The sequence below is a fragment of the Marmota marmota genome, unplaced genomic scaffold, assembly GCF_001458135.2.
Source record: "Marmota marmota marmota unplaced genomic scaffold, marMar, whole genome shotgun sequence".
In the NCBI taxonomy this organism is placed as follows: Eukaryota; Metazoa; Chordata; class Mammalia; order Rodentia; family Sciuridae; genus Marmota; species Marmota marmota.
In genome coordinates, this window is record NW_026000079.1 from 5,587,580 (window position 1) to 5,615,420 (window position 27,841).

The 27,841-nt window shown below is 45.6% G+C and overlaps 1 protein-coding gene across 3 annotated transcripts in view; it reads right to left on the bottom strand.

Moving 5' to 3' along the window:
• Positions 1 to 5,202: 5,202 nt before the first annotated feature.
• Positions 5,203 to 27,841, bottom strand: part of Tuft1 (tuftelin 1) — a 42,457-nt gene continuing 19,818 nt past the window's right edge. For 2 of the 3 annotated variants that reach the window (XM_015502919.2, XM_015502917.2), the window contains 10 exons: positions 27,146 to 27,232; positions 26,375 to 26,464; positions 24,672 to 24,737; positions 19,899 to 20,012; positions 15,375 to 15,503; positions 14,625 to 14,719; positions 10,343 to 10,448; positions 8,780 to 8,863; positions 7,851 to 7,951; positions 5,203 to 6,760 (listed from right to left, as the gene is read on the bottom strand). In XM_015502919.2, the coding sequence (XP_015358405.1) occupies positions 6,697 to 6,760; positions 7,851 to 7,951; positions 8,780 to 8,863; positions 10,343 to 10,448; positions 14,625 to 14,719; positions 15,375 to 15,503; positions 19,899 to 20,012; positions 24,672 to 24,737; positions 26,375 to 26,464; positions 27,146 to 27,232 (936 nt within the window). In that variant the 3' untranslated portion in view covers positions 5,203 to 6,696. The remainder of the gene's footprint in view (positions 6,761 to 7,850; positions 7,952 to 8,779; positions 8,864 to 10,342; positions 10,449 to 14,624; positions 14,720 to 15,374; positions 15,504 to 19,898; positions 20,013 to 24,671; positions 24,738 to 26,374; positions 26,465 to 27,145; positions 27,233 to 27,841) is intronic. The other variant, XM_015502918.2, reaches the window with a different exon arrangement.

Sequence of the window (27,841 nt, forward strand, 5' to 3'; positions counted from 1 at the left end):
AAAAAAAAAAAAAAAAAAAAAAAAAGGAAGTTGATATTTTATTTTTATGAGCCAACATATCTTCCTTGTCCAAAGTACATATATGAAGACACAAACTGGGGCTGGGGATGTGGCTCAAGCGGTAGCGAGATCGTCCGGCATGCGTGTGGCCCGGGTTCGATCCTCAGCACCACATACAAACAAAGATGTCGTGTCTGCCGAAAACTAAAAAATAAAAAATTAAAAAAAAAAAAAGGAAGAAGACACAAACTGGGTGTCAACATACTTTATATAGAGAGATATGAAAAATTGTGGCATATGTGTAATAAGAATTGTAATGCATTCCACTGTCATTTCTTTTTTTAAAATCAATAAAATAAAATTGCTAAGTATATAAAAATTCTAAAATGTATTTCCTTTCAGACTTAATATTCAATGTATTTTCTTCAAGTTTTTCTAAAGTTAAATTTTAATGTTTAATTAATTACCTAGAATTTATCTAGGTGTAGTATTTAAGACCGGTCCTTTTTTTTCCCCAATTTTTTAATTAAAAAATGATTTTATGGATTGGGGTTGGGGTTGTGGCTCAGTGGCAGAGCACTTGCCTTGCATGTGTGAGGCACTGGGTTCCATTCTCAGCACTGCATGTAAATAAGTGAATAAAAATAAAGGTCCACAAATACTTTTAAAATGATTTTAATTGATACATAATAATTAAACACATTTATGGATTTCAGTGTGATATTCCAACACATGTATAGAACACGCAATGATCAAATCAGGATAATTAACATGTCTTTTTTTTCAAAAATTTTAACCAACTGTTCAAATGCATTTTCACCTCTGTTGAGATGCAATGCTTCTTTTATCCTTTCTAAATGCTTATATAAAATTGGGTCTATTTCTGCCTAACTAATCTGTTAAATTGATGTGTAAGCAATGTAATGTTTTACTATTTGGCAAGGCTTAATACTCCTTCCAATTAAGTTCTGCCTTTAAATTTTTCTTTTGCCCTTTTCTCCTGTTTATTCTTCTGGATGAATTTTAAAATAATTATATTCGATTCTAAAAAGACTCTATTGAATTACAGTGTCATTCACTGTAATTATTAAAAAAAATAATAATAAAATAAATTAAGTCCAGGCTCAGTGGTCCATGCCCAGCTACCTAGGGAGATAGGGCAGGAGGTTTACAAATTTGAGGCCAACCTGGCTACTTAGCAAGATCCTGTCTCAAAATAAAAAATAAGATGGTTCTGGGGATGTAGCTCTGTGGTACATCACTTGCCTAGTATGTGAGGTCCTGGGTTAAATTCCCAGTACCACAAAAAATAAAAAAAATTAAGGAAGAATTAATTTTTCTTCAAGTTTTTCTATCTTTTTATATATATATAGTTTTTAGTTTTAGGTGAACATAATACCTTTTTTTATTTTTATGTGGTGCTGAGGATGGAACCCAGTGCCTCACTCATGCTAGGCCAGTGCTCTACCACTGAGCCACAACCCCAGCCCCAAATCTTTCTTTCTCAAGAAAAGTTGAGGGGCTGGGGATGTGGCTCAAGCGGTGGAGCGCTCACCTGGCATGCGTGCGGCCCGGGTTCAATCCTCAGCACCACATACAAACAAAGATGTTGTGTCCACCGAAAACTGAAAAATAAATGTTAAAAGGTTCTCTCTCTCTCTCTAAAAAAAAGAAAAGTTGGCAGTTTTCTCACATAGATCATCAACATCTCGAGAGTTATCCTAGGCATTTTTATTTGTCCTTATTATTTCATGCTGTTTGGTAACTGGAAGATGCTGTAAGCAGGGAAACCTGATACAAGAGCCCCCTCCACTCTTCACTGTCAATGCCTCTTTCCTTTCTTAGCCGGCTCCCTACAATGACCACCCACAACTCTGGATGTTGCCCTGTGTAGCTAGAGGGAGTACAACTGTTCCTCCTCTTAAGAGACAGACTTTCATCACTAGAAACTACTGTCAAGTTTTTCCTTTTGTCCTTGATCAATTGCCCCAACTGATGGAATGAAAATAGCATTTGGAAAAGATTCAAATGTCAGTGGTAAGAGGGTGGATTTAGGTAGAAGACTAGAGGTGAGGGACAGCAAGGACTGGCTTCCGTGGTAATCCAGGCTTAAAGAGATGACTTACTTGGGCTCTGACCATGAGAAGGGGCCCATGGGAGAGATATCTAGAAGGAGGAGACATTAGAGCTTTTTGACAAACTGGATATAGCTGGATATAGGCATGGAAAGAAAAGTAAAGGTGACTTGAAAATATCTAATCTGACTAGGGGCAGTGATGCATGTCTGTAATTTCAGCAACTCGGGAGGCTGAGGCAGGAGGATTATAGCCTCAGCAACCTACAAGACCCTGTCTTAAAAATAAAAGGGCTGAGGATGTAGCTCAGTGGTAAACTGGGTTCAATTCCTGGAGAAAGAAAAGAAAAGAAAAGAAAAAGAAAGATCTAGTTGGAATCACTGAAGGTTTATGATTTTTCCAAGAGTAAGTATGAAGAGATTGAAAAGGTTAAACAGTTTGGGAGGGAATTGATTTTGGACCTCTTGACCTGAGATGACAAGATAGGCTAGGAGAGAGTCTGTTTTATACACCAGTGTTCTTCAAATTTTTTTTACCAAGTAAGAAATGTTATTTTACATAGCAAGTCAGTTAAAAGACAAACACATACTGAAAGACACAGAAAGATCGCAAACCTCCCACAGACCTAGACGAGTCTGGACCTGGGAACCCCGTGAGAGGTCGGACAGAGCAGGGTTGAGTCATCAGCATTGCACTGATAGATCAAGTCATGAGGATTAATGATTTCCTTTCCCTCAACTGTCAGATCCTGTGGTCTAAGACGTGGCCACCAACACTCTCTCATGAAATTAACTATCCCGTCACCACCTACCCTCAATCCCATATTCCAGAGGGATCCAGGGGAAGAAAGATTCCGGCAGAAAGGTCACACACATTTTAGACTATAAGTAGGTCTCAGTGCCAGCACACACCGCATGCTAATCTAGAAATTACTGCCCTTTAAGAAGCATCTCTTATCCTTAGCCTGAATGAGGATTTTCCCTGGAAGAGAGGGGCGAGAGAATATTTAGGTCTCCAAATTTTGAGTTTCAAGGCCACGGTGCTTAGAACTGGGACAAGACAGATAGGAAACAATCACTCCCTGCAAAGCTAGAGTTCTAAATCAAAGCACGGAAAAGAGGCCAAGGGCCCTTGGCTAACATCTGCAGTTGGGTCAGAGCCTGAACAAGCTCGGGCCCAAGCTCAGCAGCTTGGCTCTGAGGCATGAGGGAGCCCAGAGAATTATTAGAGGCCTCACAGAAAAAGACCCACGTAGTGAATAATTGGCTAGAGAGGGAAGCAAGCTGCTTCTCCAGCCTGAAAGACATCACTTCCCTCGGTCAAACTGAATTTGCTTTAATCTGTTCCATGTCAGAGCATCTTTCCAAAGTGGGAACCCTTCTTAGTGGGGCATTTCACAGTGAAAGGTACTTTCAAATAGAGCTAAAAGTAAGCCAATCCGTTTTTGGCCTTAGAAACGGTACTTTCGAGTTGCAGAGTGCCACTTGGTTGAAATGCCACATCCCTGTCAGGCTCTTTCCTGTTCAGGGAAGGGAAGGTGTGAAGTGGAAGGCAGGGCAGCTCTAGGGAGGCCAGGAGAGCTCCCGCACGCTGCCGTCCCCAGGTGGGGCCTGCTGGCCAGGTTCACCGGAGGCTGCTGACGGCAGCTACAAGTCTGGGCAGCTCTTAAAACCCAGCTCTGAGAAACAGGCCCTCATGGCAAAGGTCCCAGAGAGGAAGACTCGATCCTGCCTCGAAAAATCTGGAAGCAGCACAGAGGAACTGGCTTTAAAAAATGACAAAACACAGGCAATAAACGGGCCTCAGCAGCCAGGAGCAGCCTACTCACCACTCTCTCAGGCCCTGAGCACCTTCTCCTGAGCCGCCCACCCACCTCCACCTTTAACTGAAAAGATCACCAACGTATCAACTAGCTTTCCATGGCTGCTTCCTCTTCCACAAACCCTCCTCATCCCCTCGGCAAGCCCCCCTTCCTTTTGACAGTGGTGTCTAAACTCTGGGAAACAAACACCAGAGGTACTTTTCTGTCCCAGGACTCTCTTAGAGCACTAGTTCCAGGCTCCAGACCATTTTACTGTCTCTAACCCCAATCCCCGCCCCTCCCACCAAGCCCAGGAGGCCCCTTGGAGAGCCTCCTTTCCTGCAGGGCAGCACACTCGCTCCCCTCCCACTCCTCCAGCCGGGCCAGTCTTCTTGGCACCGTGACCAACCCCTCCCTGCTTCCACCCTGTTAGTATTCTGAGACAAGCACAGTCTAGACAGACCCATGCCAAAAGAAGAGACCCAGCTGTCAGAACACAGATCCAGGTCCGTGGAGGGTTTCTGGTGCATTGTGAAACCTGTAGTGAGAATTAGCAGGGAAGCAGAAGGGGAGGAAAAGTAATAGGAGGAAAAGTCACACTCTCCACCGAAGGATTAGAGGGGACTAGAATGAAATAGGGCAGGAAATGGGGATTGGTGTTTCCGGTTTCTTTGGCCCAGAGAGGGGTCATGTAAATTCAGCTATGTCCCCAATTAGCCCTGCTGTTGACTGCCTTTTTGGCAGAAAGAAAAAAAAAAAAAAAAAAACATTGGACTAATTGGATGATGCCCAGAGACAGTCAGAAACTCAACCCTTGAACAGCTGCAGTCAGCATTTCTGTGGGGTGTTTTTCCTTTCTGCCAAGGACGTGGAATTGCTCATTTCCCTCCAGGGCTGACTGGCATATCTCTATGTCATCTCAACACCTCTACCTCCAACCAGCTCTTTTCCAAATGAGGAGGACACAGAGTGGCCAAGCTTAGGAATCCACAGGCTTCTGCCTAAGACAGGGTCAAAACTAAAGGTAGGGGCCACCTTCTGTGATGGGGACTCAACTGCAGAGTTGGTCTGCTTCTAACTCCTCTGGTGGCCACAGCGTCCTCATACCACAGTGCTGGGACATTTGGACCACACCTCTCAGATGTGAACAACAGGCGCCCATCTTTAAGAGGCACTAAAATGATGCTTGAGTCCCCCGGATACTGGGGATTGAGCCCAGGGCCTCATGCGTGCTATTGGGCACTCTGCTGTTAGGCTACATCCCCAGGCCCTAAATTACGCTCTTTCATCTTCCCCCAAAAGTAAAAAGGAAACCAGACCAAGAGGTTAAAGAGACATATTAACATAATTTATTAAGCTCACCATACAAAGCATATGCCACAGGGGAAAAAATATGAGAACTGGAGGGACATGGAGATCACCCGGCCCAGCACTGTCATCTCACAGATGAGGGGACTGCCTGGAGTCCCAGACACCACTAACAAAGCCAGAACATGAACCCAGTCCTGATCTGATTGTGAGCCAAGTAGAACCTAAGACTTAATCCATGTTTATTTTAAGTTCTGTTTCCTAAAGCATCACACTCTTATTATGATTATATACTTCTTAGGGCTGCAGGAAAGTCCTAAAGGAAACATGACGAGCTATAGGGTCATTCAGAACCAGGCTTAAAGACAATTATAAAGCAGAGCCCTTCAGAGGGGCCGGGGGAGAACCCACCCCTGCTCTGAAAGAGTCCTGATCCCCCTGTTCCTCCAAGCAACACAGCCAACCCCGAGCCTCAGGGAAAGTGCACCTGCCTTCCTGAGTACAGACCAAGCTTGGAGGAAAAAGGGAGAAGAAGCAGGTGGCAGAAGGCAAGTAAGATCCATCACCACCCATTCTGAACTCAGCAAGGCCGAGGGGAACATTCTTTCAAGTTTCAAGTAAATTCAAACACCCCAAAGAGAAGGCCACAGGACTTTGGTATTAAATCAATGATGAGATGTAACCAGAAACACCAATAACTTAGCAAATAAATACAACGAGGGTTTTGCTGGGACTGACATAATTCAGTGAAAACACAGCTATGAGGCGCCGGTCAGAGAGGCTGAGGCGGGCCCTGCAGTGTGCCTCGGGGGAAGACCCGAGAGAGCCCAGGCGCTTGCACAACAGAGAAGCCGAAAATAACTTTTCCCGCAGTCCTACGGAGTCCTGTTGCTTTAGCTACTCCCTTGTCCCCAGAAAAACAAGGCTGTCCAGTCAAAGTTAGGTTCTCTGACTAACCAGGCCTCAGCAGGTGGCCCAACTGTCTGAAGGACGCCCAGGTCCACATGGGCTGAGGGTGGAGCAAGGAGAAAACAAACAGTTAGTTGCTAAGAACTGAGCTGTTTGCAGAGGAACTTCATTCCTCCAGGACATGCCCCAGTCACTCTGGACATCTGGGCCTCCAACTTTTAGTGTTGAGACAAATCTCATACCTCATCCCGAACCGATGAGGGCCTGGCTTCTGGTGCTGCTGGACTCCAGTATACAGAGAGAGGTTCTGCTACAGAGAAAATAATGACTAGAGGAATAAGGATATCACCCTAGCTTCTGCTAGCAAGATAAGTCTTCCAAGGGGCCACAGGGCCCAGAGGAGGTGCTCATGCTCCATCTGCCCAGCAAACAGAGGACAAGAGCTTGGGGACAGTGAAGCACACACGCCCCACGTCCTGGGTGTAGCCAGGAAACAGTCATGAATGAAGTCAAAGTCAATGTTAACAGCCTACAGGGAAGGTGGGCTTCTCCGCAGGTGACAGGTGACAGGTGGCAGCAGTGGCAACATCCATCTCCTGGAGCTCAGGTTTCCACCACCCGGATCAGAGGCATGGGCTTAGGGCTGGGGGGCTTGGATATCCTAACACTGAAAACAAAGTTGGAGACAATGAGTGCATATTGCTGCCCTCCCTGCACATGGCTTCCCACCCACATCTGCCTCTGGAATCTTGCACTTCAGCGCTGGAGATCTCCTGAGTTTCAAGTGCTTTGAAACAGTAAGTTTTAGAAACATCTAAGAGAAGATTTAGGGCATGATACATGTGTCTGGTGACATGGGGATGAAAAGACAGGGGCAGCCAGGTGTGGTGGCAAATACCTATAATCTCAAGGACTCAGAAAGCTGAGGTAAGAGAACCCCAAGTTTGAGGTTAGCCTCAGCAACTTAGCAAGATCCTGTCTCAAAATTAAAAAACAAACAAACAAACAAACAAAAAACCCAGCACAGTGGTGCATGCCTGTCATCCCGGCAGCTCGGGAGGCTGATGCAGGAGGGTTGTGAGTTCAAAGCTAGCCTCAGCAAAAGTGAGGCGCTAAACAACTCAGTGAGACCCTGTCTCTAAATAAAATACAAACTAGGGCTGGGGATATAGCTCAGTGGTAGAGCACCCCTGGGTTCAATCCCCAATATCTCCCACCCCCCCAAAAGATAAAGACAGTTAAACATCTAAGAAATGGGCTGGGGTTGTGGCTTAGTGGTGGAGTGCTCGCCTGGCATGCACGAGGCACTGAGTTCGATCCTCAGCACCACATAAATATAAAATAAAGATATTGCATCCACTTTAAACTAAAAAATAAGTATTTAAAAAAAAATCCAAGAAATGGATATACCCATGATTCTTGATTTTTTTCAGTACTTTGGGCCCTTTTGTGAATCTCTCTAAAGACCCTCTCTTAAAATATACCAATATTAACATACATATTTATAATATGCAAATATTACTAATAAACTTTGCATGCAATCTCAGGAGGCTCATTCACCTCTAGAATCCACCCATGGACCTTCCTGGCTTCCTGATATCGGGCTTTATTCTAAATAGGCTAGAAAATGGGTCAGATCAGAGACTGAGAGAGCAAAGTTCAATTTCAAGAGCCTTGTCCTTGCCTTAGTACCAAAGGTTTTGCACAGGCCTGACCCTTCATTCCCCCTCCCGACCTGGGCCCACATAGGCGCTCACCTGCCCAGGTTCTCGGTCTTGGCCTGGGTCTGGGTGCTGAAGTTGCTGTGGCTGATCTGCTTCTCTATCAGGTGTTCCATACGGTCGTGCATCTCTAAATTCTGCAACACAGGCTCTGGGGTCACAGTGGCCCTTCTCTGGCTTGCCGTGTGTCACAGTTAGCTAGCTCCTTCTGGTCTCTCTACCTCTGTCTCCGCTGCTCTTGCCGCACCCCTACCATGCACCCCACCTCCTTTCTCCCCTCATTCCTGTCACTGCAGATGGCTCTCTTCCTCTAACACCTGTTTCTCAGTAACTGTGCAATCATTCCCATATCTTCTCTGTACATATTTCCTGTGTGTAGCTTCTTGACGCCAGTTGCGATTTCATGGGTCTCTATCTCTATACTATCCTACTAAGTATTCTTTTTTTTTTAATGTATTTTTGTCTCTAACTCTATAGATTACAAACTCACTAACGATAACAACCTGTCTCCATTTGTCTCCCCCACTACAAGAATCATTACACAGTGGATGCAAAATGATCTTCAGGTGGTCAGTGGACAGGAAGGGCTCTGTAGCAAAGCAGAAGTCAGACTAGGAAGACAGCCCATTAGCCAACTGACCTCATGACCTCAGCCATGAGAAGACTCCTACTATGGAAGGCCTCCTCCTCCTTCAAAGCCCGGCTCCACTGCCAGACCGCTGAAGTCCAGACAGTCAGAGGTTTCCCTGGCAGGTGACTTGCACCATAATATTATGTTCCTTGAGGGCAGGGGCTGGTCTTACCATTGCCAGCAAGTCCCTAAAGGTTTTCAAACAATGACCCCAAGCAACCATCACGGATATGGCTCTCTGCTAAGTAGCAGCTAGACAGGACCAAGACCCCTCCCATCACTGCTCCCTCCGTCAAGAGCCCTGTTTGCAGCTGGAGCTGCCCAGTACACAGACCTCTGCCTCCAGATAGGCGACCTTCTCCTGGAGTTCCTGGATAGTGGCATCCTTAGACTGGATCACAGCTTTTGAATTCTGGAGCTGCAAAGATGTAGGAGACACTGGAGCTCCTTTAGCAATGACTCATTACACCAAACTGCACCCCATCTACTGGGGACGCCAGCAGAGATGAAAGGAGGGCTGTGCAACTCTTTTTTTTTTTTAATATTTATTTTTTAGTTATAGTTGGACATAATACTTTGATTTTATTTACTTATTTTTATGTGGTGCTGAGGATCGAACCCAGGGCCTCGCACATGCTAGGCGAGCGCTCTACCGCTGAGCCATAGCCCCAGCCGAAACCACAACCCCAGCCCTGTGCAACTCTTGAGTGACTTGGGAAGTATGAGGGGCACATCACTCTGATAATCCAAAATACATTAATATATACTCTATTCCATTTGGCTCTGGAAAATACAAATTATTTATTCATTTGAGAAACATTTATTAGGAAGGTTGTGGTGTATATCTTAATCCCAGATACTTGGGAGGCTGAGGCAAGAGGATTACAAGTTCAAGGCTAGCCTGGGCAACTGCAAGATCCGTCTCAAAATGAAAAAATTAGGGGGGTGGGTGGTGGCTCAGTGGTAAAGCACTTGCCTAGCATGTGTGAGACACTGGGTTGGATTCTCAGCACTGCATATAAATAAATAAAGGTCCATCAACAACTAAAAAATATATTTCATGAAAAAATTAAAAAATAAAAAGGGCTGGGGATATAGGCCAGTAGTAGGGTACTTGCCTAGCATGTACAAGGCCCTGGTTCAAACTCCAGTATCACCAAAAAAAAAAAAAAAGGAAAAAAAAATTGAGTGCTTAACTGCATAACAATACCCAATACCTGTTCTAGACAGGGAGACAGCAGAACAAAAGAAGTGACACTGACATGAAGGAAGCAGGACCTCCCGACTAGGGGTGTGTGTGTGTGTGTGTGTGTGTGTGTGTGTGTGTGTGTGTTTTAGTACTGGGGATTAAACCCAAGGATGGCTTACCACCGAGCTACATCCCTAGCACCTTTATATTTTTATTTTGAGGCAGGGTCTCACTGAGTTTCCCAGGCTGGACTTGAACTGCTAATCCTCCTTCCTCAGCTTCCCAAGTGGCTGGGATTATACGTGTGTGCCACCAGCACCCAGCTCAATTCTTAAATTCTCTCAAAACAGTTCTACAAACTGGCACATCTGGAGGTGCTACCCTAAAGCTCAGCACAGTAAGGGACAAAGGCTGATGATCTGCACAGAGACAACTGGGTTTATTATGGCTCAATTACTCATTTTCCAGCACTCTTCAAAGGATAAGGGAGAAAGACCTTTTCCTTCCTTTCCCATTGGATAGCAATATGCAAATGGCCAAAACAAGTAGAAGGAAAGTAAATCCCAACAACTCAAACCCTAGTAATTGGCAGATATAAATTTTTTATGAGAAATACATGAATCTGAGCCAAGCTACCCAGGAGAATAAATAACTAAAAGCACAGACTTAGGGAAAACCCAGGGCAGGTTGACGTCTAGCTCTGCTCACCTGCTCAATCATTTGCCGGACTTTCCGCTGCTGGCTCTTGAGCATGTCGTCCAAGTGGTGGATCTTCTCCCGCAGCCCAGCCACTTCCTTTTCCAGGGTGGCAACCCTGGGAATAAAGACCAGAAGCCTGAGGCAAGGGGGAAAAGATGCCAGTGACAGAAGAGGAGACTGAACTTGAACTTGGGAGGTTCCCACCAAGTGTGATTCCCTCTGATTTCCCCAGCAGTTTGCCCTAAAGGATAGGTGATTAGACACCTTAGAACATCACATTAGAAGCACAATCAGATCATCTAGTTCAAATAAGGAAAGTGTAGTTCAGACAGGCTAGAAGGGATAAGTCATTCTGGATAGCTCTAGAGGGTAAAATTAGACCCGACAAGTAGACAGACGTTCCTGGGAGGTGGTTTTTATATTAATACAGGAAAAATTCTCAGTATAGAAGCTGTCACGGAGTGAACTGCCTGACGTGTAATAAGTCCCTCATTACTGGGAAGCTTTACATACGAACTGGGATTTCTTTTTCTTTATGCGTCCTGGGGTTTGACCCAGAGGTGCTTTAACACTGAATTTCACCCCAAGCCCTTCTTATTTTATTTCGAGACAGGCTCTCATTAAGTTGCTGAGGCTGGTCTCAAACTCACAATCCTTCTGCCTCAGCTTCCTGAACCACTGAGATCATAGCTGTATACCACTGTGCCCATCTAGAACTGGAATTTCTATATTCAGTGCCATGAAACTGGCAGGAATTTTGTATCAGGAGGGAGACAGGATTTAAGGATACTTTTCTTTTAAATTTTTTTATTAGCTGCTCAAAACATTACAATGATCTTGACATATCATATATTTGATTCAAATGGGGTGTGAATTCTTATTTTTCCACGTGTACAGATTGCAGGATCACATTGGTTATACAGCCACATTTATACATACAGCCATACTAGTGTCTGTTGTATCCCGCTGCCTTTCCTATCCCCCCTCCCCTCAAAAAAAAAAAAAAAAAAAAATAAAAATTATAACACAAATANTGGCAACATCCATCTCCTGGAGCTCAGGTTTCCACCACCCGGATCAGAGGCATGGGCTTAGGGCTGGGGGGCTTGGATATCCTAACACTGAAAACAAAGTTGGAGACAATGAGTGTCTCCTTCCATCTTCCGTGCCATTCCCCTTCTCTTTCCCATTCCCTCCCACCTCTCGTCCCTATTTAGTGGTAATCTTCTTCTCATGCTCTTCCTCCCTGCTCTTTTTTGAGTTGCCCCCCCTTATATCAAAGAAGGCATTTGGCATTTGCTCCTTAGGGATTGGCAGGATTTAAGGATACTTAAAAGCCTCTATTCTAAATCTCCTGATTCCTAAACCACTGTTGCTTCCTTTGCATTCTAAGGAAACTGAGCCAAGTTCCCTAATAAGAAATATATATTTGGTCCTTGTCCCCAGTTCTTTATTTTTTTTTTTAATTTTTATACCTTTATTTTATTTACTTATTTTCATGTGGTGCTGAGGCTTGAACCCAGGGCCTTGCGTGTGTTAGGCGAGCACTCTACTGCTGAGCCATAACCCTGACCCTGGCCCCAGTTCTTGACAGAGAATTCCTAAACTCTTCTAATTTCCTAACTAGAGGAATGATAGTAGAGGTGTGTTTTAATATTTGGTTTTTGTTTCTAGTTCCTGAAAAGACGCTTAGGATCTCCAGGAATGATTATAGAGTGTCTTTTGTAGGCTAATGAGGTCTACACTGACTCTGGGCAGTCAGTCTCAGGTTGAATTAAGTTCGTAGGGTACTCAGTTTATGTCGACAGAGAAGTGGAGAATTGCTGGTGTGCAAACCTACACATTTGCAGTCAGAAGTGTCATGAGAAGAGAAACAGTTTTCCTTTAGTCAGGTTTGGATCCCTAAAGAGCTGCTCTTACCAGTTACTCCCAGTTCTGCTTGAAAAAACTGACAAGCACATGCTGCTAGATAGTGGGCAGTACTCAGGGTTGGGTGGGGTAGATACAACCTGAGCCATCCCACATCCTTCCTAAACTTCTAATCTCCACCCTCAGCTCTGCAATGCCCTATTTCTCAGTCTCCTTTTATTTAGAAAACCAGCATTTAGAATGCATGGCTATCACCTGTAATCCCATGATTAAACAGGCTCACGCAGGAGAATCGCAAGTTCAAAGCTAGCCTCAATAACAGCAAGACTCTGTCTCAAATAAAAAAATAAAAAAATAAAAATACTGGGATATAGCTTGTGGAAGAGTACCCCTGGGTTCAATCAATTTCCAGTACCAAAAAAAAAAAAAAAAAAAAAAAGATGCATAGCTATTTATTACTATTTCCAAGCCTAGATTTGGGATAATCAGTCTTTTTTGTTTCTTATTCCTCCCCTCTCTTGGTCTCTCTATGAATGCCTCAAACACAAAGAAAGAAGGAGTACTGAATACAGTCATTCCCCAGTATCCAAGAGGATTGGTTCCGGGAAGCCCAGGAATACTCAAGTTCCTTAGATCAAATGAGGTATCTACATAACCTCTGCATATTCTTCTGAATACTATAAATCATCTCTAGATCACTTATAACAACATATGTAAATGTTAGATAATTGGTTGTTATGCTATACTGTTTTGGTAACAATGACTAGAAAAAAGTTTGCACAGATTTAGTACAGATGCAATTTTTATCCCCCTGAACATTTTTTTTCTACTTTAGTTTTTTTATTATTTTTTTAGTTGTAGATGAACACAGTATCTTCATTTCATTTGTTTTTATTTTTATGTGGGGCCGGGGATCAAAACTGGTGTCTCAGGCATGCTAGGCAAGGGCTCCGCCACTGAGCCTCAGCCCAGCCCCTCCCCTTGAACATTTTCAATCCCCAGTTGGTTGAATCTGCACATGTGGATACAGAGGGCCAATTATAATTTAAAAGTCATTCTGATATAAAGTCAAATGAGAAAGGAGGCTACAATAAGACGCCTACAGTTTCCTTCCAGGAAGGACAAACCTAAGTTGTCCAAAAGAAGAGAAAAGGGAGGCTGGGCTGGGGCTCAGAGGTAGTGCACTTGCCTGGCATGTGTGAGGCACTGGGTTCCATCCTCAGCACCACATAAAAATAAATAAATAAAATAAAGGTCCATCAACAACTAAAAAATTTTTTTAAAAAAGAGGAAGAGAAAAGGCCTCCTTAAGGCTGAGCGGTTCTGACTTGTGCCTGTTAACCCTGAACTCCCTCACAAGGCCCTCTAGGTAATGTCTGCTCAACTACAAAACTGTCCATCTTATACAATGAAGATCATACCCAATATGCTGATGTTAAATCTTATTTATTATTTGAGATCTTATTTATTGTCAATGGCATAAATAATTTCCAAATTCCTGAAGATTTGGAAGGCATATTCTTTTCCCTTTCATTGCTCTGAAGCTTCTTTTCTCCTCTGATCAGAGGGAATTTGCAAAACCCTCTAACCTTGGAGGTGAAAAAGACCTCCGTTGGTGGAATGAGACAGACATCATTACCCTCAGTACCTGTATGAAGACACGAATTGGTGTGAATAGACTTTGTGTACAACCAGAGATACGGAAAACTGTGCTCTATGTGTGCAATGAGAACTGGAATGCATTCCGCTCTCATACTTAACAACAACAACAAAAAGACCTCCGTGACTCCCTCCACGCCCCAGTGGACAGGTGGGTCTCAGGTTCTACCTAAATTGCTTCCAGGAACAGAAAATCCTCGTGAAGCTGCTCACCCTGTCTCTCATCAGCATGGCTGAGAAGGAAGTCACTCGGCCCTCAGAGAGCAGTAGTCAGATTCTGCTTTGGGGGTTGGACACCATGGAGTGGTACATCCAGTGGGATCACCTCTGGAATGAGAGGCTATGACAGCAGGGCTTTTCCAGCTCTTCCTCGACCTAAGCTATAAAATTGTAACAACTGGGCTGTGGGCACAGCTCAGTGGTAAAACACTTGCCTATCATGCACCAGGCCGTGGGTTCAATCCCCAGCACTGCAAAAACAGACAGGTATCTACATAGATAGATATCTAGATAAAAAGCCTTTCTTCTTAAAAAAATTTTGAAGTTATTGATTGCCCCATGGAAAATGAAATCCCAGCAGACAGCAGCCTTCCAAAGAGCATCTCCCGGGGTGGGGCTCCACCTGAGCAAGCACACTGTGAGTCAGGGAGGGACGATCGGACGTCAGCACCAGCTTCCTCCCCAGACCTGGCCACCCTGGGAGCTGCGGGCTCATGGCCCACCCTCCTGTGCGCCCCAACTTCACATGGACAACAGCTCTTACTTTTCTTGTTCTGCTTGGCAGTCAGCGTTCTTGCTCTGAAGTTCCTCTAGGGCCACCTCCCCTTCTCTGACTTTGGCCAGTAAGGCCTGATGCTCCTGGGGGGGCCAAAGAAAGAACACCCAGCATGGGCAGATGGCACAGTCTCTGGTCTGGGTAAGCAGGCACCAAGGTTGGGACTCAGCCCCTGCTGGTCCTGGGCCAGCTGCCAGAGAGCAGCAGGCCAAGCTGGTTTGATGGGTGCCCTCCCCAGGCAGGGAGAACCCTTCCCACCCTCAGCACACAGAAACTTCCCAGCCTCACCCAGCCGCCCGGAGGAAGGACCTGGCCCGACACTAGACAAGCCCATCGGCCAGCTCTGGTGGCCAGTCTCTGCAGAACCAGATCAAGTGACTGCTAAGGAACAGTCTCCAAAAGCCCAAAAGGAGCACCTAGCAGATGCCCATCTAGTAGGGGGCTCTGTGTGAACCCAGCTAAAGTGTAAATGGGTTCAGCTCGAGTGACGGGAACTGAAGGGAGGTGACGAACAACCTTCTTGGGCTACGTGGCCCAACACGCACGAGGCCCTGCTTCCATCTCCAACACCACAGGGAAAAAGACCGTCCGATTCCTTAAAGGCCAAAGGGTATTCAAGGGACTGTCAGAGCTGTGAAATGTGCTTTTTTGGAGCTGCTTGGGAAAAGGAGAGCTCAGCGGCCATCTTGGCCCCTCCAGCCCACAGGCCAGGCCCTGAGAACAAGACCCAGCCATTACCGTCTCCATGCCCAGCAGGCGCCTCTGCAGCTCCCCGATTTCTGCTTCTTTCTGCTCCACTCTGTCCTCCTCTCTCTGAAGGGCCACATTGCTCTGCTCTGCTTCTCGCTGGTACCGGCTGAGTGTGACCTGACACAGGAAGGGCATGTGTTCAGTGGTGGGGGGGAGGCAAACAAATGAAAGCACCAGAAACGAACCCAGGAACCTGGGCGGGGCGGGGGCCCTGGAGCTGTGGTGGGAGACAGACAGCGATGGGGAGTGCACTGCCCCCCCCAACCTGCTCAGGACCCCCTGGAGGACCTTCAGGGACTGACCCCTCTCTAAGACTCACTAGCACAGTTCACTGAGTGCCACTTAATGTGACTCTTGGCTGGGTGTAGTGGTGCAGGGACTTATACTCAGGAGGCCGAGGCAGGAGGATCACAAATTAAGGCAACTTAGAGAGACCTGTCTTAAAATAAATAAAGCTGGGGATGTAGNAAAAAAAAGGGGGCTGGGGTTGTGGCTCAGTGGTAGAACACTCGCCTAGTGCGTGCAAGGCCCTAGGTTCGATCCTCAGCACCACATAAAAATAAATAAATAAAACAAAGGTATTATGTCCAACTACAACTAAAAAATAAATATTAAAAAAAAAACTTAAAAAAAAAAAAAAAGCTGAGCACAGTGGCACACACCTGTAATCCCAGCAACTTGAGAGGCTGAGGCAGGAGGATCACAAGTTTGAGGCCAGCCTCAGCAACTTACCAAAGCCCTAAGCAACTTAATAAGACCCTGTATCAAAATAAAAACTAAAAAGGTATGGGGATGTGCCTCATGGTAAAGTCACTAGGTTCAATCCCCAGTACCTAAATAAATAAAGTGACACTTTTGAGATGGCTGACTGTAACATCCCCACCAATCCTCCAATGCTAGCCGCGCTTGCTCCAATGTTATGGCTTTCCTACTAATTCAAAAGCAAATAATCCACGTAAGGACATGCCCGGGTCCTTCTTTTCTCCCCAACTCTTCCTCATTCCCATGGCAAGCAACATTTCAGAGCCTAGGAACTAGGGCCACCACGGCATTTAGAAGGGCTAGTGCCAGTCTGGAAAGGACAGAGCAGGATTTTAGACTGTTAGAATGAGGAAGAAAGTTCTCCACCTGCATCTCACCAACTCCTACTGATCTCTGAACTCTCCCTTAGACATCCGTTTGGAAGAAGCCCACAGGACACGCTGTTGTCCCACGCACCGAGCAGACTCTGCGCACTCTCCTGTGTGCTCCCGAGAGCCCTGCAGGCTCTGTGCCGGCACAGGCCTCCAGCCGCACAGGTACCCTGCACCTGCAGACGGCTCCGTAGGTTGGGAGTAGAATGATGTTCCATTAATCCCATTCTGCCCTTTTCACAAGTGAAGATCAACGGCCCTATTCAAGATTGCCCAGCTAGGGACCGACAGGAGCGATCCTAAAACCCAGGTACCCACATCCACTTCAACTGAGTCCTCATCATTTGGTAAAGAAGAATGGAGGTGACCTCTAGAAGGCCTAGCCATACCCTGAGAAAACAGCAGCCAGATTGTCCGGCTCCTCCCAGATTGTCCGGCTCAGCGAGGAGAAAGTAGGGCACAGGAAGGTGTGAGAGGATGTGCCCACACTACACCCCAGTCCTGTGCACAGCAAGTTCACTGTAAACCTGTCCTCGCAGTGAGAAGCCAGCAGAACAAGAAACCCATGTTTTTCTGTTGTTTTTTGGTACCAGGGATTGAAACAGGGCGCTTAGCCACTAAGCCACATCCCCAGCCCTTTTATTTTTTACTTTGAGACAGGGTCTACTAAATTGCTGAGGGCCTCACTAAGGGCCAAGGCTTTGAATTTGTGATCCTCCTGCCTCAGCCTCCCAAGCTACTGGGATTACAGGCACACACCACTGCGTACAGCAAGGAAACCCATGTTTAATGGCTGTTTATTTTTATGGTAAGTGTAGACCAAGAGGCCAACTCACTAGGAAAGTTGAGAAAGGCCTTCAGGTAATCCATGTGAGCCTGAAACAGGTTGGCTCCATAGGCAGGCACTTAAACACAAACGCCTTTCATGTCAGTAATACAAATTACACCCAGTCAGGTACTGGCACAGTGGCACCCACCTGTAACCCCAGGAACTCAGGAGGCTGAGGCAGGAGGATCACCAGTTTGAGGCCAGCCTCGGCCATTTAGTGAGACCCTGTCTCAAAAAGAAAATAACAATAACAAAGGCAAAACGTCCCCAGGGGATTTAGCAGAGTGGCAGAGTGGCCCTGGGTTTATCCCCAGTGCGGCACAAAAAGAGAAAGAAAAAAGGGAAAACGGCACCCAGCGTGGCACATGCCCAGGTAAGTGTTTACAGGGTCTGGTCCCAACCGCAAACCCCCACCACAGAATCATGCAAGTATCTAAAACATAAAGACTACGGACTTCCTTCTGTATGTGTCCAGTAGCTCCAGCCAGGACCTGTGTGATGTCGTGAGTGTTCCAAGTAGCCCCACAGTGGGACGACCCCAGAAGCGCCTCCCATTACAAGTGGGTACCGTGCACCAGGGGGCTGGAGAGTAAGAGTCCCTCCTAGCCAGGCGTGGTGCGTGCAGGCTGTAAGCCTGGCAGCTCAGGAGGCTGAGGCAGGAGGGTCACAAGTCTGAGGCCAGTCATGGACACTGGAGAGACCCATCTCTAAAAGGTCACAAGGACTGGAATGTGAGTCCCCTGGTTCAGTTCTAGGACTACTAAAGAAAAGAAAAGAAAAAAACCAGCCTCTTCTAAATCTGAGAGCAGCTGGCAGCAGCTGGCAGGGGCCTTGCGGCTTTAGGCTCAGATTCTGGGACTTTTGCTAGGGAGCAGCAGACCCTGCCTGCAGGTTCAAAACCCATACTGTGTTTCTGGAATTTCCACAAGTTCATGGGGCCTCTCAGTGCAGAGGCTTCGTTCCAAAATCCACAATCTGGTCAGAGCTGCAGCCTCAACCTCTCCTTCCTCCGCTTTGTTTTTCCCAGGAAAGGTAGGTAAAAGCAGGTCACCAGACTGATCATAACAACCAAATCACTCCGCTTGTGGAAGCTGAAACGCCTTCACCACATGGCTGCCTTTATTTTATTTTATTTTCAGTACTGGGGATTGAACCAGGGCCTCTGGCATGCTGGGCAAGAGGTGTATCCCAGCCTTGGCTGCATTGTTCTGAACCACAAACGACTCTTAGTATTACTCTAAACCAAATCACTTACCATAGAAAAAGCTGAAACCGACCACCAAGAGAGAAAACGTGTGTGTTAGATATATGTACACATGTATTCATATGTACACACTTAGAATTGAACCCAGCACCCCATGCATGCTAGGCAAATACTCTGCCAAGAGCTACATCCTCAGCCCTTTTCACTCTATTTTATTTTGATCCCTCACCTTAGCCTTCTGAATAGCGAGGATCACAGGTGTGCACAGCTGTGCCAGCTTACCAGAGCTTATATTTCTAAAAACCTTTTAGAATAATAAAGTGTCCTATGTATACACTGCACAATCACACAATCCTCACACAATCCACATGTGAAGTGTATTTCATGACTCTTTTTGACAAAGTTGAAAAAAACTTTGTTTTTTGACTCTTTGACTCTACAGGATGTTAAAAAACTTGCTCAAATAAGATTTTAACCCTGAGGCAATTTATCATTCTCAGTACCTGTTTTCCTTATCCTCAACTTTAAAAAAAATTTTTTTTTTAGTTGTAGATGGACACAGTACCCTTATCTATTTGTTTCTTTTTTGAAATGTTTATTTTTAGTTGTAGTTGACGCAATTCCTTTCTTTCACTTTTTGTTTTTCTGAGGTGCCGAGGGTCGACCCAGGCCTCACACGTGCTGGCGATGCTCTGCCGCCGAGCCCAGCCCTGCCCTCTCGTTTTTAATTTATGAAAAGCAGAGTTCAGGCTGGCGTTCCTCTTTCCACCAGCTCCTGGAACACCCAGGCAGAATCTAGTCCTCCCATAACACGTTTTGAAATAAAACCACTTTATTTGTAAACGAACAATAGCAGCTGACAGTTGCGAGGAGAAGTTAGAAACCACCCTCTGTGTCTCATTTTGTACTCGAAAGAATTCTCTAAAAAGTGTGGGAGACCTCACATCCCCCTAACCATACCAGGGGCTCTCACTGCTCACAGATCCTGGGTTTGCTGCTGCTGTGTGGGGTTAAGCCCAGGTACTCTCCACTGAGCGGCGTCACCAGCAGTTCCCCTCACTAAGTGGCAAAGCCTGTCCTGGAACCTGTGACCCTCCTGCCTCAGCCTCCCGAGTAGCTTTGCCACTGTACCCGGCTAAAATCTGACCTTTGAACTACGGACCATGAACACTGTAAATGTCCAAGAGAAGTAAAAACAGACAGGAAGTGCCCCAGGCCTCAAAGCACCCCCTTTCCAGGTGGTGGCACCAGCCGGAAAAATAATGAAGTCCGTGCCAAGAACGACACTGTCATGTGCGTCCAGTTGCCTATTCCTTGAGGACCTTTCCCCCAACCCCAAACCCTACCTCGAAAGCCGCGCGGTCTGACTGGTGCTGCCGCTCAGCCTCCTGCAGCTTGGCAAGCAGCTCCTGCACGGTCCTCCTCCAGCTGTCCACATCCTCGTTTGCGGAGGTGTCCACCTATAACCAGAGCAGGGAGGGGAAGGTGAAGCCGCGTGCAGAGAAGATCCCCCCCTGACACCCACAAAAGAATCATCATCACACAAGGGGAGAGCCGGTCTTCAATAGCCAAGAGCTCCCAGCCATTCACATGCAAACATCCTCCCTTCAGATCCTAAAGGATTCGCTAGCCCCTGGGGGCAGTGGCACAAGCACTCAGTGGATGAGGCAGGGGATGATCTCAAGTTCAAGATCAGCCTCAGCAACTTAGTGAGACCTCATCTCAAAATAAAAAGTAAAAAGACTGGGGATGTTTCTCAATAGTAAAATGCCCCTGGGTTCAATCCCCAGTTCCTAATTAATTAAATAGATTCAATTTTTTTAAAAAGGGCTGGGAACGTAGCTCCGTGGTTCAGTGCCTGCCTAGCCTATGGGAAGCTCTGAGTTCAATCCTCAGTGTCATGAAAAAAGAAAGAAAGAAAGAAAAATAAAGGCCCAAAGGAGCAAGTAGTCAGGCAGCGACTGACAGGGAAGCTGTTTCTGTCCTTCGACCCGGAACTCTACCCTCTGGGTGAAGGTGTCGCCGCTCCCTGCCCTGCAAGACGGGAGACATTTTCTGTGGGACGCTCAGGGAGCTGGTGGTATCTGAAGCCTGGTGCCTGCGCAGCAGAGATGGGGGGCGAGACCCTACATGTCAGCTCAGCCCTAACTACCAGCCCAAGTTGGGCGTGTCTGGGAGAGACACTGAGCAGCACCTGGATGAGACACCTTTTTCTGTGTCTAATCAGACTCTGGGGTTCCTGGGGTGCTTTTGCCATAAACCTGTCCATCCCTGGGTGGTGACCTTTAATATGCTGACCTGTGCTGAGGCCAGCAGAAGATGGGCCTTTGGGCTGCTCTCCTTTGGAATGGAGTGAGATAGTTCCTGTCCTTGAGGAAGTTTAGTCCAAAGGAGAACATGTCCCTGCTCCAGAGAGCTCTAGTTTGATGGAGGGAAGTAGGACCTACACACACTCATACCTGTGAAGAGATCGTCCAGGCTGGGCGCAGTGGGCACGCCTGTGATCCCAATGGCTTGGGAGGCTGAGGCAGGAGGACTGCAAGTTCAAAGCCAGCCTCAGCAACAGGGAGGCACTAAACAACTCAGTGAGACCCTGTCTCTAAATAAAATACAAAACAGGGCTGGGGATGTGGTCAGTGGTCGAGGGTCCCTGAGTTCAATCTCCGGTGCCAAAAAATAAAAAAGAGATCATTCAGTTAATTTGTGTATAAAAAATTACTAAACTGGGTGCATTTGTGCACACCTCTCATCCTAGCAGCTTGGGAGGCAGAGGCTGAGGCAGGAGGCTCCTGAGTTCAAAGCCAATTTTGGCAATTTAACAATGCCCTAAACAACTCAGAGAGACCTTGTCTCTATTTTTTTTTTTTTTTTAAAGAGAGAGAGAGAATTTTTTTTAAAAAAATATTTATTTCTTTTTTAGTTCTCGGCAGACACAACATCTTTGTTTGTATGTGGTGCTGAGGATCGAACCTGGGCTGCACGCATGCCAGGTGAGCACGCTACCGCTTGAGCCACATCCCCAGCCCGAGACCTTGTCTCTAAATAAAATATTTTTTAAAAGGGGACTGGAGATGTGGCTCAGTAGTTAAGTGCCCCTGGGCTCAATCTCTGGGACCAAAAAATAAATAAATAAATAAAAATTTAAAGATTACTGTGTGCCCTAAAATAGCTGGGTGAGTTGTGGCTAGCAAAGTTGTTTTGTTGTTGCTCCTCTGGTACTAGGGGTTGAACCTGGCAGCATTTTAACACTGAGCTACATCCTCAGCCCTATTTATTTTTTGAGCTCACTAAATTTCCCAGGCTGAACTCAAATTTGCAACCCTCCTGCCTCAGCCTCCCCAGTAGCTGGGATCGTAAGTGTGCACCACCTGCCCAGGTGCCTCCATTTCTTTATCTGTAAAACAAGAAGACTCCTTAGCATACCCTGCCGTACAGGCTGCTCAAAAATAGGCTAGCTAATATTCAGCGGGGCTTTGAGCTTATGAGAATTAAGAAGTTGACAGACATTACCATGGCATTATTACAGTCTTTTGCCAGCAATATATGAGCTAAACATAGTGATTCAAAGAAAAATCCAAACTGCAAGTCTAAAGCAAGTGGCTAGAATCACAACCTTTAAAATCTAGACATCAATGAGTTATTTTGTCAATTCCCTATATCCTCACCTAAGCAGCTGGGACATATCCATGATGTATTTATTTCAAATATTGTTCTCATGAGACTAATTAATGCCATGGAAAAACTTTAAGAAAATACTAATTTATCATACAATATATCACAAAGGGGAAAAACCCCTGAGTTATAAACTTTATTTACATGTAGGAGGGAGAGCCAGGCACAGTGGCACATGCATGTAATCCCAGCAATTTGGGAGGCTGAGGCAGGAGGATCCTGAATTTGAGGTCAGCCTCAGCAACTTAGCAAGACCTTGTCTCAAACTAAAAAAATAATAAAGCAGGCTGGGGTTGCAGCTCAGTAGTAGAGTGCCCCGGGTTGAATCCCCAGTGCCCAGACCAAAAAAAAAAAAAAAAAAACCAAAAAACTTTTTACTAACAAACTGGATTTAACACAGTAATATAAAATCTTAAAAAACATATTGGGTTAAAAAAATACAGAAAAAAGAAATAACACAAGTCCATAATATAAACTGAAAACATTTTATAGCCACATTTCAAGTCCTACATTGAATACATTAGCATGAATGGGGGAAGAGAGAAAAAAAATGTAAAACCAGAAGCTGGGGTATAGCTCGGTTGGCAGAGTACTCGTCTCAAAAGCAGAAGGCCTTGGGTTCAATCCCCAGCACCAAAAAAAAAAAAAAAAGTAAAACCAATGAGAGGCTTTGAGGGGACCCATGATGATAATGTGCCATGACTAACAGCAGATATGATTCAACTCTGCATTTGAGAGCTCAAAACATCCAATCCAAAAAAATACCCTTGGGGCTAGGGTGTAGCTCTATGGTAGAGCCCATGCTTGGCACGCAGGAGACCCTGGGTTTAATTCCCAGCACCTAAGTCAATATCCAACCAAAGAAACAAAAGATAAAGAAATGCTACATATGGGGGGCTGGGGCTGTAGCTCAGTGGCTGAGCGCTCGCCTCACATGCGTGAGGCACTGGGTTCGATCCTCAGCACCAGATACAAAAATAAATAAATAAAACAAAGATACTGTGTCCATCTACAACTAAAAAAATTTTTAAAAAAAGAAAGAATTGCTATATATGGTACAATCTTAATATTGTAAATATATATTTTTTCATTGAAGAAAAGACAAATTTTCACTAAACTACGTTTTTCCCCCTCTGGGGAGACTAAAATTCACATTTTTTTCCTTCTTTCAGTTTTCTATGTTTCTACACTTTCCAACTTCCTACAATAAGGATGTCTTGTGTAATCACAAAACAATATAACAAACATAATTTCTTAAAAAGTATAGCCATGGAAAGAAATATCATGCAATTATTCAAAAAATGGGGTAGATCTATATGTAACTAACACGGGGAAATGATGACAATATACTACTTATTTGAACAAAAGAAAAACCATGACTGCATCTGCAAAAAGTATGTATGAACAGCACACATATATTTATGTATATAGGACATGCTTCATATATATATATATTACAGTATCCAACTACGAGCGTCTGTGCACAGAAAAATACCCCAGAAGACTGGTTCCCAAGGTTGGCTAGAGTGTAGAAACCCCTGAGGAGCCGGTCTTGATGCCCGGCCACATCTCAGAACAATTACTTCACAGGGTCTAGGGATGGGACCTCAACATCATCCCGTTTAAGGCCCCCAAGGCCATTCCAATGGACGGCCAAGAACAAGATGCACTGTGCTAGAAGCATCCACCCACTTCAACCTGTCAACAGAGAAGATTTCTAAGCAGTAGGTTGAGGGAAAGAGAATTTCCACTTTTTTTTCTCTATTTCAGGGGAACTTTTATTACTGAGTTACATCCCCAGCCCTTTAAAAAACTTTTATTTTATTTATTTATTTTTGGGAGTACTGGGGATTGAACTCAGGGGCACTCAACCACTGAGACACTATTTTTTTTTCTTTTTTGTATTTTATTTAGAGAAAAGTGTCACTGAGTTACTTAGTGCCTTGCTAAGGCTGGTTTTTTTTTTTAAGAGAGAGACGAGAGAGAGACAGAGAGAGAATTTTAATATTTATTTTTTACTTTTCGGCGGACACAACATCTTTGTTTGTATGTGGTGCTGAGGATTGAACCCGGGCCACATGCATGCCAGGCGAGCGCGCTATCGCTTGAGCCACATCCCCAGCCCAAAGGCTGGTTTTGAACATCCTCCTGTCTCAGCCTCCTGAGCCACTGGGATTACAGGCATGTGTCAAGATGTCCAGCTAAAATTTTTTTTTTGAGACAGGGTCTCACTAAAGTTGCTGAGGCTGGCCTTGAACTTGCAAGCCTCCTACCTCAGCTTTCCAAGTTGCTGGGATTACAGGCGTGCACCACTGAGCCTGGCTCTTGACTTCAAATTTTACACCAAACATTACTCTTGTATTTAGAGAGAAAGACAGAGACAGAGAAAGCAATGAAAAAGGGGGCCAGGGAGCGGCAGTCACATGGTGGGACCCTCTGCTACTGACCTCAGGTGGGCTGCTATACAGGCTTGTGGTATCTTGACTAAAACCATTTGGCTTTTCTAGCACCATCTGTTTGAAGAAAAACAAAACTGTTACTAAAGACAATTTTTTTTTTGGGGGGGGGTCTACTGGGGATTGAACTCAGGGCACTCGACCACTGAGCCACACCCCAGCCCTAGTTTGTATTTCATTTAGAGACAGGTCTCACTGAGTTTGCTTAGCGCCTCGCCATTGCTGAGGCTGGCTTTGAACTCTCCATCCTCCTGCCTCAGCCTCCCGAGCTGCTGGGTTTGCAGGCGTGCGCCATCGTGCCCGGTTGTAAAGTCAATTGAAGCAACTTTGAAACATCATATTCCTAAGACCTCAGATCTCAGGAGAAGGAAGGAGGGCAGGAAGTGGAAAGGAAAGAGGGAGAAAGAGGCAGGAAAGAAAAGAGTGATGAGGAGAGAGGAAAGGGAAAGGAGGGAAGAAGATAGAAGGAAGGAGGAAGGAAGCACAGAAGGATGAGAGTGAGGAGGGAAGGAGGAGGGAGGATGTAAGGAAAGAACTCCCAGTGTCCCCGGAAAAACAAAACCAGAGGAAGGGTCGAACACGGCCCTGAGAGGGACACTCCCACCCCTGGAGAGAAAGAGAGAGACTCGGGCTCAGACCTCTCAGCTGATTGGAAATATGTGGGCCCCCTCCTCCCAGGAGGACAAGCAGCTGCTTGCCAGCCTCCAGGGCTGCGGATGAGATCTGACAAGTATCCATCACAGGGAAAGCCGCTCTCGCTATAATCCTTTCTGACCCAGAGCTGGATCATTCATCCTAGGGCTGCTGGTTTGTACAGACAAGGGCTGGGCTTTGGGGCCGGTGTCCACCAAAGTTCTTCTGCCACCTGACAAAGCACCTCCTACCAGGCAAGTGTGAGATCAGGCACTGAAAGTCCTACTTTCAGCCAAATCAAAATAAACGAGGGAATGTCCACCCCACAAACCTAGAGCATGCCTAGGACCGAGAGGAACGTTCCTGGCACCAGATTGGACCACTGTTCTTTCAGAGGGACGGGGCGGGGGCAGCTGAAGAAAGACCACCCTGCCCACACCAAAATGCAAACGAAGGAGATACAACTCAGAATCTAAAGAAGGAAGAAAGTCAAGTCAAGAAGACCTAGCTCTGCTCTGCTGAAGACACTGCTATTCTAGAATTTTGGAAAAGTTGAAAAGCAGGGTTCCAGATTATCCATCTCAAGACAGACTTTCCAGTCTCTTGGGTCTAACATTTACTGACGTCTTTTTTGAATCCCACAACTGGGGCCAGCATCAGGATAAAGGGATAGGATGGTGAACCTCGAACTTCAAGGACTCTCCCACCCAGGAGAGACAGAGCTATACCCACAGACAGGCCACGGGTCAGACCAAGATTTTACTTTACACAGATACGTATCACTCAAATTCAATAAAATAAACTTATGAGAAGTCTGGATTTATAGGCGATTGCTTTGTAATTTTCTGTATTGCTGTACAATTGATTACAGAGTCCGTTGATAAAGAGGTTTTGCCAACAACATGATAATTTAATTTACACAAATTCAATTGTATGTAGTGTTTAAGGAGCAGCACGTAGGCTGACAGGTGTGACTGCAGTGCCCACCTGCTGGGCCCCTGCACAGGCTGCACCCTACACCTTCTCCTCCCTGGCTGTGGTGCCGGACTCCACCCTGTTACCTGCGTCTCCTGTCGGTGGAGAGCGTCTTCCGGGTCCCTGTCAAGCTTGCTACTTATGTCCTCCCGGAGCTTCTGCAGGCAGCTTCTGGCCTGGGAGGGGAGGGCGAGAAACCTGAGCTCCAGGGTAGGGAAAGAAGGCAAACCCTGTGCTCCCTCCCCAGTCCACACTGCTGCGAGTCTGGCGCGGTTGGAAGCACTGGCTCACGACTCTGGAGCCTTGGTCAAGTGGGGTGACAGCTCGGTCCTTCCTACACAAGCAACAAAATCAAGGACACCTTGCCTTGGTAATGGTGGCATTCTAGCTGGGAAGATGCACGAGAGTATATTTCACGGTGGTGAATGCCAAGGAGAGACAAGCCAGGGGTGCGTTGGGAAATGTTGGGAAGGTGCTGAGAATGTGAGACAGAATGCAGGGAGACTGCGAGGCACCTGCTGCTCCACAAGTATCCACTGATTAATGGACTGGATCCAAAGGGCTAAAAGCGATACGGAGGCTGGGGCTGTAGCTCAGTAGTAGCACACTTGCCTGGCATGTGTGAGGCACTGGGACAGATCCTCAGCACCACATAAAAATAAATTTAAAAATCAAGGTATTGTGTCCAACTACAACTAAAAAAAAAGTGACACAGGACACATGGGAGAGTGTGGTGGCACTTCAGTGATATAAAGTGAGAAGGGGAAAAAAACAGTCCCCATACAAAAGAAGAGCCCCCCAAATGTAAGGCTCAGCAAAATGGCCTAGGTACTTCCTCAGAGGGAAGGGGTACCCACCTCCTGGATATACTGGACCTCACTCTTCAGCTGGTTAATATTCTTCTCATGGACCATCTTATCTCCAGACCTCCCCTTCAAGTACACCTGAAAGAAGAAAGACAATGCTATTTAGTCAAGAAACCTCAAATTAAGCTGGGTGCAGCGGCACATGCCTGTATTCCCAGGGACTCAGGAGGCTGAGGCAAGAGGATCGTAAGTTCAAAGCCGGCCTCAGCAGTTTAGCAAGGCACTGTCTCAAAATAAAAACTGAAAAGAGTTGGGGATATGGCTCAGTGGTTAGGCAACTCTGGGTTCAATCCCTAGTACCAAAAAAGTAAAGGAAAAAAAAAGAAACCTCAAGTTAAATTAATTCCACATAAGAACACATCCTGATATACTGGTAGAAGGAGGATAAATTATTACCACCAATTTACTGGGTAGCAATTTGGTGATTCAAAACAGAAGAGATGAAAATATGTTTACTTGTGGAACTATTAAAATTACTTCTGGGAATTTATACTAGTGCAAAAAAAATCAATTAAACAACATATAACTATATGGGTTTTTTTTTAATATGGAAAAGGGACTGGAAGAATGAATAGCCAACTATTCACTATGGCTCCTTCTGTGAAAGAGGGGTAAAAAAGAGGATTTAAATACTTTGCATACCATGCTTGAATCTTTTAAAATTGAGACAATATTTCTGTATTACTT